This window comes from Amphiura filiformis, unplaced genomic scaffold (genome assembly GCF_039555335.1).
Source record: "Amphiura filiformis unplaced genomic scaffold, Afil_fr2py scaffold_24, whole genome shotgun sequence".
Lineage (NCBI taxonomy): Eukaryota > Metazoa > Echinodermata > Ophiuroidea > Amphilepidida > Amphiuridae > Amphiura > Amphiura filiformis.
The window spans coordinates 549,435-566,571 of record NW_027305488.1 but is presented as its reverse complement, the minus strand read 5'-3'; the positions used below and the strand labels follow the sequence as shown (position 1 = coordinate 566,571).

The window sequence follows — 17,137 nt, the reverse complement described above, 5'->3', positions numbered from 1 at the left end:
TTGGAGCAAGTAAACGCAATGGTACCAATACTGTGAATGCGAAGACGACATGTAAGAGAAAGTGGCATTTATTTTATTGAATATTTCGACAAAAAAGTAATAATAATATATTGGAGGAATATTTAATGTTAACGGATACATTAATGATTTGTCTGGTGCAGTAAAGAAGTTAAACCTACTTCAGAGTAAAGCTAAATAATCAAATGTAATATGGTGTTATGATTCAACTGATGTTTACTTCAGAATTCGGCAGCCTTGCCTATTGAAAGCATGCAAAGTTTTATAGGAACTTTATTATAAAGTCCGTTTGCTCTAACTGTGAAGGTTATTAAGAGTTAATAATTCCCAATGTTGGTAAAAACCAAACCACATTACTGCACACTAGAGAGCTTTTCTATCAACAACTGATAAATATATTTTAGACCAAAAATTAAAATCTATATACATGTACTATACATGCTAGTAATTATTATAGCAAGCAAGTTGATTCAGCCCAAAACAAAAATTATGTCCAGCGAGGTCATGTCACACTTCCGGTGTGACATGTCCATCAGAACGTCAATATATTTTCGGAAGAGATGGATAAATTGCATTACAGCCTGCCAATTTAAGCTTCCTATAATATCAATTGCACATGATATGAAGTCACAAACTTACAAACTTCAATATGCACTTCAAATAAAGCAGACCAGCTGTTAATCATTACCGATCCTGCAGAATAACTTATGGTACATAATCGACCATTTCATGGAATCCCGTTCGTTGCTCAGAATTTCAAATTTCATTTTTATCTGTCAAATGCGCTGTATGTGCTCAGAGATTTTATGATGTGCTTCATAAATCACAGGTGTGAAACTGACTTTATACCACTCGCTTGCTTTCGCAGAAAAGTCAACCTCCGGCACCTCATGGCACTGGGGCATGACGTCATCATGGACGTGTGCAAAATTTCCGACATGCGCCATATAACCCGTATTGTGATTGGTTGCAAAAACCATTCATTGCAATCGTAAGCCAATCAATGAACGTGACGGCCTTTTACGGTACCGGGTACGGTATTAATTAATGTGACCCCCATGTGACTCGCCAGTAAATTACGTCTAACCTGATTGGTTTACAAAACTACTTTGATAATTGCTAAGCCAGTCAGCGTGCTCGATGCTTAACAACCTCGTAGAGGTTTTCGAGAGGCGAATTCACGTGGTGATCCAGCGATCGAGTATAAATTCAGCTTGACAACTGCTATCGCAGGTGCAATAACAATACATGGACACAATCACTGACATTTACACAATGAAATAATGAATTATTTATGACATGCATGGGCTGGATTTTATGATTGAGGTAAGGTTTTCGGCCTGTCCCTGCATGAATATCCTTAGTTTTCAGCATCAAAGCTACTTGCGATGACCAGTTTTTTTTGCGGACACCTTGATAACAGGTAACTTTTATAGGTCATAGGGTAGAAAGCGATAGTTGTACAATTGTACGAAATAGACATTTTGTTATAGGCCTAAAATGTTTACAAAAATATGTTGGTCCACACATTGTGCATGTATTCAGTTGTTCGACGTATACCCAAAAATGAGTGATTATAAGCTTACCAAATTGGTGTTTGCAATTTCGTAACTTCATCATCATAAAAATCACGAAAATTACATTGACTGATTACTCCTAATTCTCCTAATAATGCTTAGTTAATATTCATTACCAATAGACCAATCAGTAAACGAGTTATTGACCTTTCATATTTAGCCACGCCTCTTTTGCGAACAACATCCGGTTGACCCAGTAAATGAAAAATTTTACGGGCCCAGCAGGTCGTGTGGACAGCTGTAAGCTTTCGTTCATACACGAAAGCAAAAATACAACTTTCTTAACTATCGTACAGTGACAGCAAGTTTGCATTCACATAATTTGTTATTGACAATAATATTTACATAAATCTTTTAAATCTCATCAAGAAAATGGAAAGAAATAGTCAAATATTTGCATCAAACTGCGACGTAATGCAATGAATACCGGCAATTTGGGGGCTTTGTAAAATTGTATTCCCTGTTGCCCAACACATCAACATGTACGGACGCACAAAAATTTTGTGGGACGCGCATTTCCCGACCAGGTTTTATAATTGTGCGTCCGAACGGACGCAGAGTTTTTGGAGGCTAGCGGGAGCCTTGAGTCTCATCATCATGATCATGATGATCATTGTAAAACAAAAAATCGATTAAAATTAACTGATCTCTTAGCATTTATACTATATTCACAAAATGTCAGCTTTCTTGTGCGATATACGCGAGCATATGTTATGAAATCCTAATTTGTCTTACACTTATATTCTGCATGTTCTTTATTCATCATTTTTTTTCCTGCTTAGTTCGTTCTACATGAATGTATGAAAGAGGGTGGGGGGTGTGTTTGTTTGAATGTAATTGTATTTTATTAGACAAATTAAGAAACTTAGGCTAAGGTTAAGGGGGTGTTTGTTCAGGCCTTTTTGGCCTTCTGAGCATCTCCTCATTCAAATGTGTTGTTTTGCTGTTATTGTATTGTTGTATTTTGAATGAAATAAAGATTGATTGATTGATTGATTGATACATGTGTAAACCTTTTTCTTGTGACGTCACATAATCGATATTCGGTAAACAAACAACATGTGTGTTCCCCACGTGCCCGCTATGTGAAAGCACCAAATACTGTGCATTTTCTCCTCGGGTTTTGTCATCTTTCACTTCAGCTTCCACAAAATAATTGTTTAACAGGAAATATGTATACTAGTTAGGCCTATGTAATGAAATTATTAGTTTCCTGTTACCCGCCCTCATCACTTTTTCAATTTGACCAAAACTTTCATTATTTTTTATAAAAAAGTCAATTATCTGAAAATTGAGATGGAAATAATCAAAATTGAAACTCTCAAAATGTCTGACATTAATAGTTGTACTTGTAGGGGTAGAGGATGTGGTGAATAATGAAAATTTAAGAATTACCTCATGTTTCTAGTGATTACAAAAATTGCAAATTTCTTTTCATTTTAATAAAAACAAATTCAAATCTTTTCTCAATCTGTTGCAATTTGCAAAATGTCTGTAAGTGTAATGATGATCTAAGCATTAATACCTGTTTTGATATGGTCTTTCATCAACAATATAGGTAATAATAGCCATGAAAATGAAAGTTTTGACAATAATGAAAGTTTCCAAAATATAAAATGAAATCATGACCTCATATTTCACTGAAAGTAATTAGCCTTACCTTTGTTTCAGCTTGTTTTGATGCTACAAAATACAATAAGATACAGAAAAACCGCGATGCTATTTGAAAATCAATCTTTGTTTTGTTTCACAATTTTGTTTACTTTTTACATTGTGACGAACTAAACACGTACTGCGAGCTGGCAATCTCGCGCAGGTCATCTAGCGTCACTCAAAGTTGATCGCGTGTGTTGGTGCTGAGGACTCGAATGCTGGACGGTCTGAGTTATGACATGCGACCAATAATAAAAATATAATGAAACAGTAGGGGCCTTTATTATTAACAATCAATGTTATTCAAAACAGGTTTCAGATGCCATGTTTACATATTTAAAATATAGGAATACTATGCAGGTTGCCCGAAAAATATTAGAAGAATAACCAAGCTTTAATATAAATTTTATTCCACTTCAATCAGTAGTTGTGACAAAATCTGATATTTTGAATACAAAGTATGACATTAAATTATTACGATGATCATAACAAGGTACATGATGTGCGTGTGGGGGACGGACGTAACACATCAAAAGAACCAACTTGCAGGAGTCACGTTAGACAGAGTGGCTCACATTGGCGATATAATTAATTTAATTATGCTCTGTTATTTTATTAATTTTTTTTGTATTGCCTCATATGTTTGACCACAAATTAAAAGAGGACATGACAATGAAAACTAACATTTTGGGGAAAAACAAAGACAATTCTATTTTTTAGGGAAATCATGTGACAGTATGGCTGAAAGTACAATCCAAATAAATACAGAAATGTTCATTAAACAACCTATTTTAATACTACATTTATAAAATCAATGTACTTTTTTTTACATTAAGACATCACATAAAATCAAGGTTTTTATCACAAAAGTACATTTGCTTCTGAGATGATTTCATAAATGTACATTTTATGGTGTGTAAAAATCAATGTATCTGATTAAAATGTATTCTTGATCTCATTATATAGGCAAGCAGGTATTATATTAAGCTTTAATCAATCAATATTAATGTTAACACAAAGGTAACGCAGGTGCGTCTTTAAACATGTAAAAACACCAGAATTGCATATAGAGGGGGTACTATAGGGTCTAGATTCTGAGGACATTTTCTAATCCATATACGGTTATATACAATTACAAAGACCCCCTTATATTATGTCATGTCTCCATAATCCAGTGTATATATAAAGCATCTTGTCCCATATTTAACCCAGTTTTTTTTTGTGTATATTAGGGGGCATCATTCATGCCCCCCTTTTCTCAACCAAATTTAATGCAGCTAGTCTTAAAATGTGCCAAATGTTGATATAATAAGATTTCCAAAATTTAAATGAATTCTGAGTTCGTCTTATGGGTCCTCCGTGGCCCTAAATAACCCATTCATGCGCAATAGCCGTATGGCAGCTATACATTTTCTCATGTTTAATAGTACATATGATGGCTGCCATGTACTTAAAATTCATGATTAGGATGGTATGTAATTTGGGTTTGTTTTCAACCAAACTTGAAGTTAAAATTTAAATGAATATGGCATATTACATCACAAAAATTAATAGCTGTCATGTGCTGTAACACGCTTATTTAGCATAGTGCTGCCATTTACAAATTATAGTTGTATTTTAATTATATTTCAAAGCACACTTATGCTAAAAACTTACCCACAGTTCTGGGCTCAGATTTCCTCAGCATTGCAAAATCTGATTATCAAAATGTTCTACAGGTTGTTGAACAGGACAGGAAGAATAGGCCAAATCTGCGTAAACATAAACTTCATGAAGACAATAAAGGGAATGCTAAGAGAAAGTGTGACTTTCATCCCACATGAAAAATAGAAGTTACCCAACTGTCTATTCTATTCGAAACTCATACTCCGTCATTGGAAGACTTTAGCTAAATCTTCCACAGGGGTAGTGTGGATTTTAAATGGAATAGTCCATTATGTACACACATGAATTGAAAGTAAATTGATCCCTATTTTTCTTTTTAATGTACAGATCTGACAGCCAGTCTAGGGTGCTTGCTTAAACTGTCTCTTGCTGGTCCAACACTTAACTTTGAAGATGAAAAGAAGAGCACACATACTGGATGCATTCAAAACACGCAAGAAGCCACGGATAGCGCCCTCACATGATGCAGACTGGGGAGATGATCACCAATCTATCAGTGGTAACTTTTTTTTTTGTTTTTTCTGGTTTAGTTTTCATTACTGAACTTGTTTTCTTGGTTGCAAGTTGAAATTTACAAACAGATTTTACCAGTGTGGTATCCTTCATTGTAAACTGTTTGAAATAAGCTAAAATATTCAAGGACGAAGTGGTCCCTTGGTTTAATCTACAGGCCCTCTGCATTTTTCAATGGCCCGTACTGAAATTGTAACATTTTAATGTTACACTGGTCCACATTTGTGAGACTTGCTAATACTTCGACAAAATTTCACAGGCCCAAGGATAGCATATCGGTAAGACCACAGTGATTTTCATGGGTTGTGACAGGCCCAATGATAGCGTATCAGCAAGACCTCAGTGATTTTCATGGGTTGTGACAGGCCCAATGATATCCTATCGGCAAGACCGTAGTGATTTTCATGGGTTGTGACAGGCCCAATGATAGCATATCGGCAAAAGCGCAGTGATTTTCATGGGTTTTGACCCGAGGGATGGCCCACCTTTATTTTTCTAAAACCGATTAAAATTTTACCATCAAATGTTTAATCTTGTAAAAGTTGTTGAATTTTATGAAATGATTGTTTAATCAGAAATCATTTTAGAGCCCAACTTCCGATATAGTTTCTGTGCAGGTTCTTTGCTAATTGATTGCAAAGTTTTATACTCTTTGAAAGTTCTTTTAGAAATAGAGGACAGAGCTAGACAGACTTTACTTTTGTGGTAAAACTTTGGACAATCAAGCCAGAAATCCTAGAATAGCTAAGATCATTGCTAACCATCCAGGATTATAACTTACCAGTAGGGATTAGCAAGTTTTTCTTGCTGTATATTTGTTTGTATGTTTGTTTGCTGGTTTTGTTTGTTTACTTGTTAGGTCATTTTTACTCCTGTGAACCCCAGGTCTCTCATGTTAGTTCTGTACATAATAAGAGTCTGTTTTTAATCAAATGTTATCTTTAATGAAAAGCCACCAACTTCCTACATCACATGAAAATGATAAAAATAACACTTATTTGGCACACTACAATGTGCGTATGTTTCTTTTTTTGAAAAATCATGTCGACACATGTTGAACACATTTTACATTTTGTATTATTTTTGTTTTGCAGCTGAAGATATCCCCAATGACACAAAGGCTTCTTTGCTGCTACTGCGTTCCCTATTCAACACCAAAGTGTTTGAAGATAGGGTACCAGCCATTATCTTCAAACATCAAGTATATAGTATTGTCAACAACAAAACCTTGGTGGATCAACAAATAGTAAGTACTGAAATAGTGTACAGGCTGTATCAAAATTATTATTACCCATATGTTTTTGAAAAGCCTGCCTCTTCCTTTATACCAAGCCTATCTATTTTAAAGGTCTATTCATTTCAAATGGTGCATTTGGAAGAGACAGGCTTGTATTTGTATGGGTAAGTAACAACCATTTTGATACTACCTGTATAGCAGGCCATCACTTTTGAAAAATTATATGCAAGCTACACATCACTTTTATGAGCATAAGGAGAGCTGCCAGGGGGTGATTTAAATTAATACTGTAGGTCACTCTCCTGAACAGATGTGTAGGATAATTAACTTGAGGAGAGTGATCACCCTCAGTCACATCAAATGCCAAAACATAGCTGATATAGAGCACAGGTTTAGGAGAGCTGCCAGGGGAGTAATTTAACTTGATACTGCAGGTCACTCTCCTGAAAAGATATTTAGGAGAACTATACTTGAGGAGAGTGATCTCACTGACATAAAATGCCAAAACATAGCTGATATAGAGCACAGGTTTAGGAGAGCTGCCAGGGGAGTGATTTAAATTAATACCTCAGGTCACTCTTCTGTATAGATGTGACAGAACGTATCTTTTAGGAGAGTGACCAAACTTGCTCGCAAACTTATACCTCGATGTGTAGAGCATAGATTTTTTGCAGAGGATGATTTAAGCACTTCCCACCATGCCACTGTGTTGACTTGCGGTTAGCACAGCTGTGTGAGTGAACATGACACCACTGCTCGCACATTGCATTGACGGGCATGGTTAAATTTGAATTTGGACTGATATATTTACAATAAAAACGCATTCACAATGCTGGTCGATTTCACATTTTATGTTACCTACAGAAGGTGTGAATTATCCTTCATACATACATCGCTTTAGATCTGAAATAGACCAAGTAAAAATGACACACGCACAATTCTTAAACAACATCTTTTGCACAGAATTCAATGGGATTTGAAAAGTAAAGTGGCAGTTGAATCTCTGGTGATAACACATTTGCAGTGCATGATGGGGCTTCCTTAAATCATCCTCTGGATTTTTTGGAACTTCATGAAGTTATCTCCACACGAAATAATTTGCCACAACCTTTATCTCACTAAAGGCTGGTTTTGCCGCACACTGGTGAATGACACAATTTTGTAAACACACTGAAAGCATTCTTAACTTGAGACAAGGCACAGTATAACTTGAGTTGACTAATTAATGCATTTCTGAAGGAGGAATGTGGCTGAAACTGCAGACAAAAATCAGAATTTATTTGTCTCAATTTAATCAACAAACGCTTACATTTGTTGGATTTTGATCTGATCTATAGAAGTAAACTGAAGAAGAATTTTTATGAAAGTTTACCACCAGGTGTGCTTGAATATACAAAACTTGTTCTTGAAACTAAAGCCTTTGACCGAGCAGTGATAGACTACAGTATAGTGCTCAGACCACCTTATAACACATCAGCTATGTTTGTGTTTTGAAAGTGATCAAGCCATGTAGAGGCAATATATTAGGGTAAAGACTGTTTATGTTTTTAACTTTTAGTGCCATACCAGTACTTTAAAGGATATCTCCGGCAATCACAACATTATGCCTTATATGTTCGAAAAATAATTAGCAAGAACAGATCACATGGTTTTATTTAAAACAAACACATATGTTGCCCATAAAAACGAATAAAAACAGCTGGCTCTCAACACGCGATATTCAAAATTCCCGCGCCGAAATTGTCTAGTGCAATGACGTCATGGTTACTTGTGCTCAATTGTTGTCAGCCTTCATTGTATTACTGGGACATCATTGCACTGGACAATTTCGGCGCCCAGGAATTTTGAATATCGAGAGATGGTCAATATGAGTTTGTTTCAAATAATATGTGTGATTCGTGCTTGATAACTAATTTTCTATCAGGCATAATGTTGTGATTGCCAGAGACATCCTTGCATAATATGATAACTTCAATTTCTAAAAGTTTAAACTGACTTTCAGCACCTTGAATTTGTATGAACTTAGATTTGAGTATAATAACTTGATGCTACTCATTTTGTATTTTGTAGAGTGAAATGAGAGAAACAAAAGAGATCAAATTATTCCGCCTGGGCAAAGAAGCTGATGAATTCTGCATCGTATTCACTGACAACTATAAAGATCATCTGAGGAAACAATTTACAAACTCTGATATCATAGCAAAGTTTATTGACACTGTTGTCATGGAAACTACAGATGTAAGCCTCAACAAAACCAAGATGGTAGAATTTGGCTTCAGTGATAAAGATATTACGTAAGTGTTTCATATTTTTCTAGTCTTGGGTGTGTCCGTAAGTGCACACTCACTGGCATGACAGGGTTACCAAACCCCCAATTTGGTAGCCCAACTTTTGAAGATTTTCTCCGCAACTTTTGATCACAACTGCATATTTTAAAGAAATATACAAATGTGACTTTCTTAAAAACATGCAGTTTTGATGCTTTCCGCTAGGAATGCGACGAACACCTGCCCATTCAATACCAATAGATTAAAATCTTCCGCTCTTCTCCAGTTTGCCTCTGTGGCTCAATTGGAGTGTCGTGCTAGTGATACTTAGGTCGCTGGTTTGAATCTGGCCAGATGCGCTGTTTTTTTTTTGTTCAACATTTATGTGCGCTGGCTGCTCTGGGTAAAAATTAAAATTTGTTCATGCAATTTTGTTGTTGCAAAGTGTTTTGACGCAATATGAAAATTGTCCACAACGCCCATATATCACTAGGAAAAAAGTAGTAAATCGTCACCGTGCCTTAAATAGTGCCAAATAGCTTACAATCAGATTGTCACCTTTTAATCGCATAAAATTGTGTGAATTTTACCCAATCACAGTAAATCCTGGTAAGTTTTGATAAACCTCTGGAGACTGGTAAATTTCACGAAACAGCATTACATTCTGAAAAATTTGTACTGCATTCTGATAAACTTTGCAAACTATAACAAGATTTGCCTGTGTTCCTAGTGAAGTGACATGGGGCCTATATCATCTACAAGATTTACAGTTAGAATTAGGGTTAGTTTAAGGTTAGGATTAGGGTTAGTTTAAGGTTAGGATTAGGGTTATATTTAGCATCTAGGGTTAGGGTTAACATCTCGGGTTTGGATTAGATTTACATGGTAAGTGTTAAATACAAATACTGAGCAAAGCCATGCCAGCATGCTGCTTCAAACCTATGTTTATAAGGGGTAGGGAAGAAGTGTAGCAAAAAGTGTGAAGGGAGTGTCTCCAGCTTCAAATACATGACAGACTTGTGCTACTTGACTTCAGAGTTGTTATATCAGTATGGTGCTCATTTGAAAAAGTAAAAAAAAAATGTGTATAAAGTGTAAACTAAAAACTGCACAAAAAGTAATGCAGCTGTTATAAATACGCCTATAGTGTCAGAACTAAGAATGTGTTAACAATAACATAGAAAGAAGGGTGGTTTATTTACCAGTATTTTGATACCCCATTTGTCCAATTTCGTTCAATATTATCAACAAAGCAGTGTTTTTATAGAAAAAAAACCTGAATTTAAAAGTTTGCAGCTATTTGTATTGATTTGAAGTCAGCACAAAGATAAATGGAGGGTTTTACATGCCACAATGCTTGTGTAATAACCATTGATCCCTGTAAACTGCAACTTTGAAATTCAGGTTTTTTTTTTTTTTAAAAAAATAAAAAGCTCTACTGTGTTGTTAATATTGAACGACATTTGACAAATGGGGTATCAAAATGTGCGTAAATAAATCATCCTTCTTTCTATGCAGAAATATTGTGGAAATAATTATTAGTTCTGAAGCTATATGCGATATTCATAATAGCTGCGTTTTTTTTTTTTTGTGCAGACTTTATTTTCCTTGATTGTAGCATGGCAATATGATATTTCAGACCCTGTGCATTTCCCTGTGCATAAAATGCACATTTAGTATTTTTTTTAATGATTGAATATTTTGTCATTGCTTTGCAGACATTTACTTCGAGGAGGTGCTCTCAACGTGCGTGATGTAGGAAGTTGGTGGCTTGCCGTACCTGGTGCTGGTTTATTCATTAAAAATTTAGTAAAAGGTAACAATTACCAAAATTTTTTGCTATGAACAGTATTGATGCATGTTTCAATTGTTGCACTGCCCGCCATAAAAAAAGTGTTCAAACAGTCTTCATACACTCTTAGATAGCGAGAACCAATTGCAGTTAGAAAAATGAGAACCATGCATTAATTGTGTATAATGCACGAATATGCACTCTGCATATATACTAATTTGTAGACAGAAAATTGACGAAACACACATACTGGATCTCTAAAGATGCACTCCCTTGAAATATATAACATAAAATAAAACGAACGAAGACGGGAAACAGTTGTACATTAGCAGCATATATACTATGTGCAGTTCTTTCGGAAACATTCATTTTTTTTTGCGGGTTGATGCATTTACATTTGCTTGTATTTTTCAACATTTTTAGTGACAATTTTGTTACAAAAATAGCAAAAATCATGTGATTTTTCCTTGTGTATGAAATAGGTTAATAAATGCGTATCACTTGTTGCTCATGAAATGTTGATGTGTCTAATGTATTGGTGTTAATACATTTCAAATTGTCATATTAGTGTGAGAATGTTGTTTCTGCATTTTTGTCTTTTTACAGGAGAAATATTTTTGTCTTTCATTTTGTTTACTTATTTGTGATGCGATCAAGCAAAATCAGTCGGAATTCGGAAATATTAAATTATCAGTTTCTTATAGGATGGTAAAAAGCAATACAAATCTGGATTTTGCAGAAAACCTCATTGAAATTGTACAACCAGTTCCAAACATATGAGCAATTAAAGAGTTTCCAAAACAATTGGAAACAAAAGGAAATGTTTTCTTTGTAGGGCTATATCTCAAAATCAATATTTCCGAGTGCCGACTGATTTTGCTTGATCGCATCACATTTATTTTTTATAACATTTTAATTATTTAATAAAAATTTAATTAATTGCCTTTAGGACTTTTTAACTCAATTTTGCCAAAATTGTCACTTATGATGTTCTTGCACTGACCTGACAAAATAATTGGAATTTTAATTATGAAGGGAGCCAAATTGGAGTTAAATTTGGTTAGACCATCAATCAGAGAATTCTTTTATTGACTATTGGCAAGTGGCGAACTGTACCAAACCAGGGTTTCAAATTCGAGGAGAACCCGAGAACCGGTTCACCTGAAGGTTCTCGCTGGATAACAACTAGAAGAACCAAAATTGGTTCTCGTAAGCTTCCAATTGTTAGATCGCATGTTGTGTAATATTTTATCTTTTTGCAACGGAAATTTATTTAATAATCTCATTTATCCAAAAATGTAAATGTGAAATGTTGTGAACTATTGAAAATGAAAAAGGCAAAGTTTTCTTAATTTCAGCTGTCAATTTATTGTATGATCATGAACGGGTATCCATGGGGGTGCCATGGCCCATGCATATACTTTCAATGTTTATGTTACTCGACCTAGCGTCTCCTTTGGTTGTATTCGCTGTAGAAGTGATGATGTAATAGGATTAACTATCATAGTAATACTAGATGAATATAATTTTTGAATATATCGCCCTACACTACAATGTTCACGAGAACCAAAGGTTCTCGCAAAAGCCCTTTGCGAGAACCTAAACAGGTTCCCGCAATTGAACCGAATTTGAACCCCTGCAAACGGGTCGCTAAGTACCAACAAGCAATCGGTCTTAAAGGAGCGATTGATATACCAAATGGTCAAAGATGTGACCCATGTTTGTGAGATCACACCACTAAATCAGGTCCAACCCTATCTGACTGAAGAAATAACAACCAGTGTTTTCATTCGCTGACCATACCTGGTGGATTTTAATGGAAAGAAAGTTTGAAATGAAGGCTGATGTGCCCATTTTTTGGTAATTTGTGTGCTCTGTGGATGTTTTTCTTATCATCCAAGCATAAATAGATAAAAAATATTACAATTCTGACATTTTAGGAAGGTTTTTTGGTTTCATGCACCAAATAATGTTACAACATAGAGGCGCTGATTTGTAGGCTTTGGTATGGTTTACATCATGTTCAATGCACCAATGTGAAAAAACAAGCAGCTCAGCTACCACAAAAATGGTGGTTTTATGGTAGAATATATCATAAACGTTTAGAAAAATTGTGTTTTGAATGAACGATGACGATAAACGAATTCTTAGGTACCTTTTAACACATAAAAGAATAGGAACTTGATTTATTGGTGTGATCCCTTGTGACACACCCCCCTGTATGGTAATTTTTACCCTTTGATCACAATCATGAAAATCCCAGCATCCTCTGTTAGTCTATCAGATCCACATTGCACTTTCTTTTGAAGCTGGAACTCTTGTGAATCTTTTTTGAAAAATATGATAACAAATTCAACCGTATGTTTTTGTCCTTGTTTTTATTAAGGTCGAGAATCACTTGTGAGGACAATAAGGAAATCTAAATACAAGGAGATGCTGCAATCAGTAAGTATATTACATGTGTTCATTTTCCACCCAGGGTGGAGGCTCTTAGTTGTGGTGTGGTTGGAGATGTGCTGTTCAAAAAGGAAGAGCGTGGCTTAATTAGTGGCAACTTGTTGGGTTATTGGCTGGGAGAAAAATCTGAATATAATTTGCGACATCCTTAGATTAAATACTGACTACTGCTCTCCCCATAGTACATTTAGAATTAGTTAAATGAATCATGGGAGTACTTTGTCCTTTGGAGGGAACATTAAGCTGTCGGTCCCATGTAAGTCATACCTGTACAATGTAGTTAGCAGTCAGTTTTGAAAAGAGTTTTTAACCCAATTGACAGTGCCACCCCCTACTTTACGAGCATGGGGACCCAAAGTCAATACCAAGAGACTCCCTCCCATGTAAACTGTCAACCAAATATGGACCAAAATGACAATGTGAATTTGACAAGGATCTTATAAAAGTATAAGGACCCAAACTCAATATCAAGAGACCCTGCTCCACATGTGGTAAAATTGTTCATGGAACCCAAACTCAATACCAAGAAACCATCCTGTGTGGTAAGGGCATTGGGATGCAATCTCAATACCAGAAGACTCCCTCCCATGTAAACTGTCAACCAAAAATGACAATGTGGTGGGACAAGGATCTTACACCAATCATTTTTGGTCCTCTGCATTGCCAAACTTAGTTTTTGCTTACCCCACTCCCCGTTCGAACCAAAAATTAGAGAAAATCTCACTATTTAGGGCAAAACATGCTAAATTTAGGCAATTTTTCAGAATTCCCCTTCACCAGAGGTTTCACTTTTTCCCCCAACAAAATCCTGGTACTTCCACTGTCCTTACATTAGCGATGGGATTAAAGTTATATTGTAGATGGAAAATTCTTGCTGGATGAGTAGAAGACACCATTAATCTAGTAGCAGCTCAAGTTTTAAGATCAGTCGATAAAGTGTTTGGTGCAGGCTCTTTGTTTTCCAGAAATAACTGAGCCTGATGAAAATTCCCTGGACATGGAACGAACTGCTTATTATCTGCTTATAACTGCTTATTTACCTGTATGAAAAACGGAGCTGTTTCCTCATGTTTTTGTTTGTTTTCTTTTCTACCATTTTCATGAATGGTAAAGACCTCATTGATATAATTTGTTGTGTGGGCTAAAATTTACACATAATTCTTGTTCGATTTTATCTTTGCCAGGAACTAGAAGCTCGTAAACTACAGGCTGTGAAGAAATTAAGCATGCAATACCACATGCATGATATTATTGGTGCTGAACTAGTGACCAAGTAAGAAATATCATCTCCCAATAAATTAAATTTGGTAGTGACGTCAGTGCTTTTATGCAACAAATTGTTCGTGTACTTATTTAATGTGCGTATACACTCTACAAGAGAAGGTTAGTGTACATGATTCTGCGGACAGCAAAATATGCACCTACGTCACTACGAGGGGTGGCAATCCATTCTGAAATGTGGGGGAGGGGACACATATAAATGTAAAATGGAATTTGCTGAGTGAGTGCTGCACGTTGCGTGACAGAGGGAGGGGGTGTCTGTGGGGGATGCACCCCTTGAGAAATTGATTTTTTTTTTCAAAATGAAGCGCCAGTTGAAGTCATTTGATGCACCCCCCCCAATTATTGGTTATAGTAGATCAGACTTCAAAACATGGGTCAATACGCAACACAGGGATGATTGACTCTATGATTAAAGTGCCAAAATAATGTAGGGGAGACATTTAATATTGTGTCCCCATCTGCATCTAAATACAAGAGGGAGGACATGTTTTCTGCTTTTGATTTTTTGTTGAAACATTATAACAAAAGGTACCTTTTGTCAGCAAAGCATATAGGGATTTACAATTAAAACACATGTTGTGGAAGGTTCCAGAAAAAGTTGTTTTCTTTCTTCATGAGAATATTTTTTCTAATGCATATATAACCTTGATCTATTTTTCTTTCAGAATCCAAACCACTTCAGGGACATTATTAAGGCTGGTGGAATCATAGATTAAAAAGGTACTACTGATAGTTCACCAACAGGTAAAGTCCTTTGTATGGATTGAGAATGGTGATGCTGGACTTTGCCATTTGGTGGAGCATCTGTATATATTATCAGTCTATGGGTGGAATGAACTTGATCAATGCATTGACAGCACATTTCTAACCATGAATTGTTAGTGATGCCAGTCATGCCACCAAATTGGGATACTTTTCAAAGGCGTACTATGTCTCGGAAAACAACACCGCATCTTGTCAACAGTTGGACTACTTTTGCAAGTTTCTTTCAAGGCACAGCAGTTTTTATGGTAAATTTCTTTAATATTGCTTAATGTTGCAACTATGCGTGTGAAATGTGAATTTTCAACATCGTTTTCTCAACTCGTAGGCCAGGCTTGTAGCTTCCAAAATATAACAGCATCGTCCAAGCAAGATATGGTGCTCCGGGTAATGTTTTGTTTTCAGTAAAAGATGCAATGTTATATACAACTGAGCTGTCTATGACGATGTGCTGTTTATAATACAGTGCTGTTTATTATCTTCAGTTAATTTTTATTGCGAGCTGAAACTAAATGAAAAATATCTGATGTATTTGATGTTTTCGCTGTCAATGGTTGATTGGTTTTTCACCACTGCAACTGCTGCAACATGCAAGGTTGTGAATCTGCCTTGTGTTTTGATGTCAATCTGCCTTGTGTTTTGATGTCTATTTATTGAAAATATAACTATTTCAGCAATCATATGATTTGGATCCTCTGGGTTATGAGGACAGTTACAAAATTACCAACACTTTCCAAATCTCTCTGCATGTCTGCAGATAGATAGTAGTGTATGTGTAATTTGGAATAGACTGTTGTGATTTTAACACAAAGTGCACGATTGTTGCAAAAAGACTTGCTTACCAGCTGTACTACATATAGATGGGACAATTCATCATTGACTGTAAACATTTTTAAAAAAGAGATGGAAAGGTGTATGATAAAATGTATATAAAATAAATATTAATTATATAAAAAGAGATTATATTTGTTTCAAGCTCTTACTTTACTCCTGGTTTTGGGACATTACATGTATAAGAGAATCCCTGTTTGGAAATCTTTGAAGTTCTTTATGATCCAATCCTTTCAGCATGCAACATCCAACTGATGTTTCCTACACCCAATATCAGCATTCTTGTGCACTTTTATGCTGGTGTAACATGAGATGTATAAATATGGAAATGTGGCTCTGCAAAAATGATTAGTTACTCCTGGTTTTAGGATATTACATTAAAGTGAATCCCATTTATAAAACCTTGCAAGTTTTTATTTATAACATTCGGCAGAGGCCAGGAAACGCCCAATATTCAAGCAATAAATTAAGAGATGACTAAAACACCAAAATAAAGTTCTTTTTCATCCAACTGTCTCAGCATCCGATTGATGTTTCCACAGGGCCAGGGGTGGCAGCAGAAGCATTAAAGTTTAGGGGGTGGAGCATATTTTGTGCTAGGTTTACTTGGATGTATGAAACTATTTTAGCCCAAGGTGAATTTTGGTACATATGGAAACGTTTTCCTATGAAAGTCTCTTTAAATAAATTATACTCGACTCCAGTGTGTGCACGCTGTGTATACAGAGGCGTTCGAGGTCAATGCACAATGCATACATTACCACACAACACACTAAGCAGGGCTGTACGGAAGAGGGTATGGTTTTTCCTATGGTACGATGGCATTTTGTAACAGATTCCTTTTCAGAAAGTAAAATCTGAGCCAAGTCAATCGGACTGACTATTATCAAGTGAGGGCCGTCTATAGCACGCTACTTTAATAACACGGGGTTCATGTGAGTGTATTTCACCATAAATCGAGTGAGATTTTGGGAATGCCTTGCAGTGTTTAGTGCTCCTGTACGACGAGGTCTTTCATCAGATTTCCTTGAAAATCGGGGAAAGTAAAGTTTGATATATACATGAGGCAATTAAGAGTGAG

General features: G+C 35.7%; 1 protein-coding gene across 2 annotated transcripts; it reads left to right on the top strand.

The window, feature by feature from the left end:
* Window positions 1–27: 27 nt before the first annotated feature.
* LOC140143619 (inactive serine/threonine-protein kinase 19-like) lies at window positions 28–16,170 on the top strand. 2 transcript variants are annotated; one of them, XM_072165434.1, is made up of 8 exons: window positions 28–51; window positions 5,241–5,412; window positions 6,521–6,672; window positions 8,734–8,957; window positions 10,649–10,746; window positions 13,109–13,167; window positions 14,364–14,452; window positions 15,129–16,170. In XM_072165434.1, exons 2-8 carry the CDS (start codon window positions 5,307–5,309, stop codon window positions 15,172–15,174), a joined length of 774 nt encoding a protein of 257 aa, XP_072021535.1. In that variant the 5' UTR covers window positions 28–51; window positions 5,241–5,306; the 3' UTR covers window positions 15,175–16,170. The 2 variants fall into 2 exon arrangements, with proteins under 2 accessions (XP_072021535.1, XP_072021536.1); XM_072165435.1 differs by lacking the exon at window positions 28–51 and adding an exon at window positions 73–96.
* The last annotated feature ends 967 nt before the right edge of the window (window positions 16,171–17,137 follow it).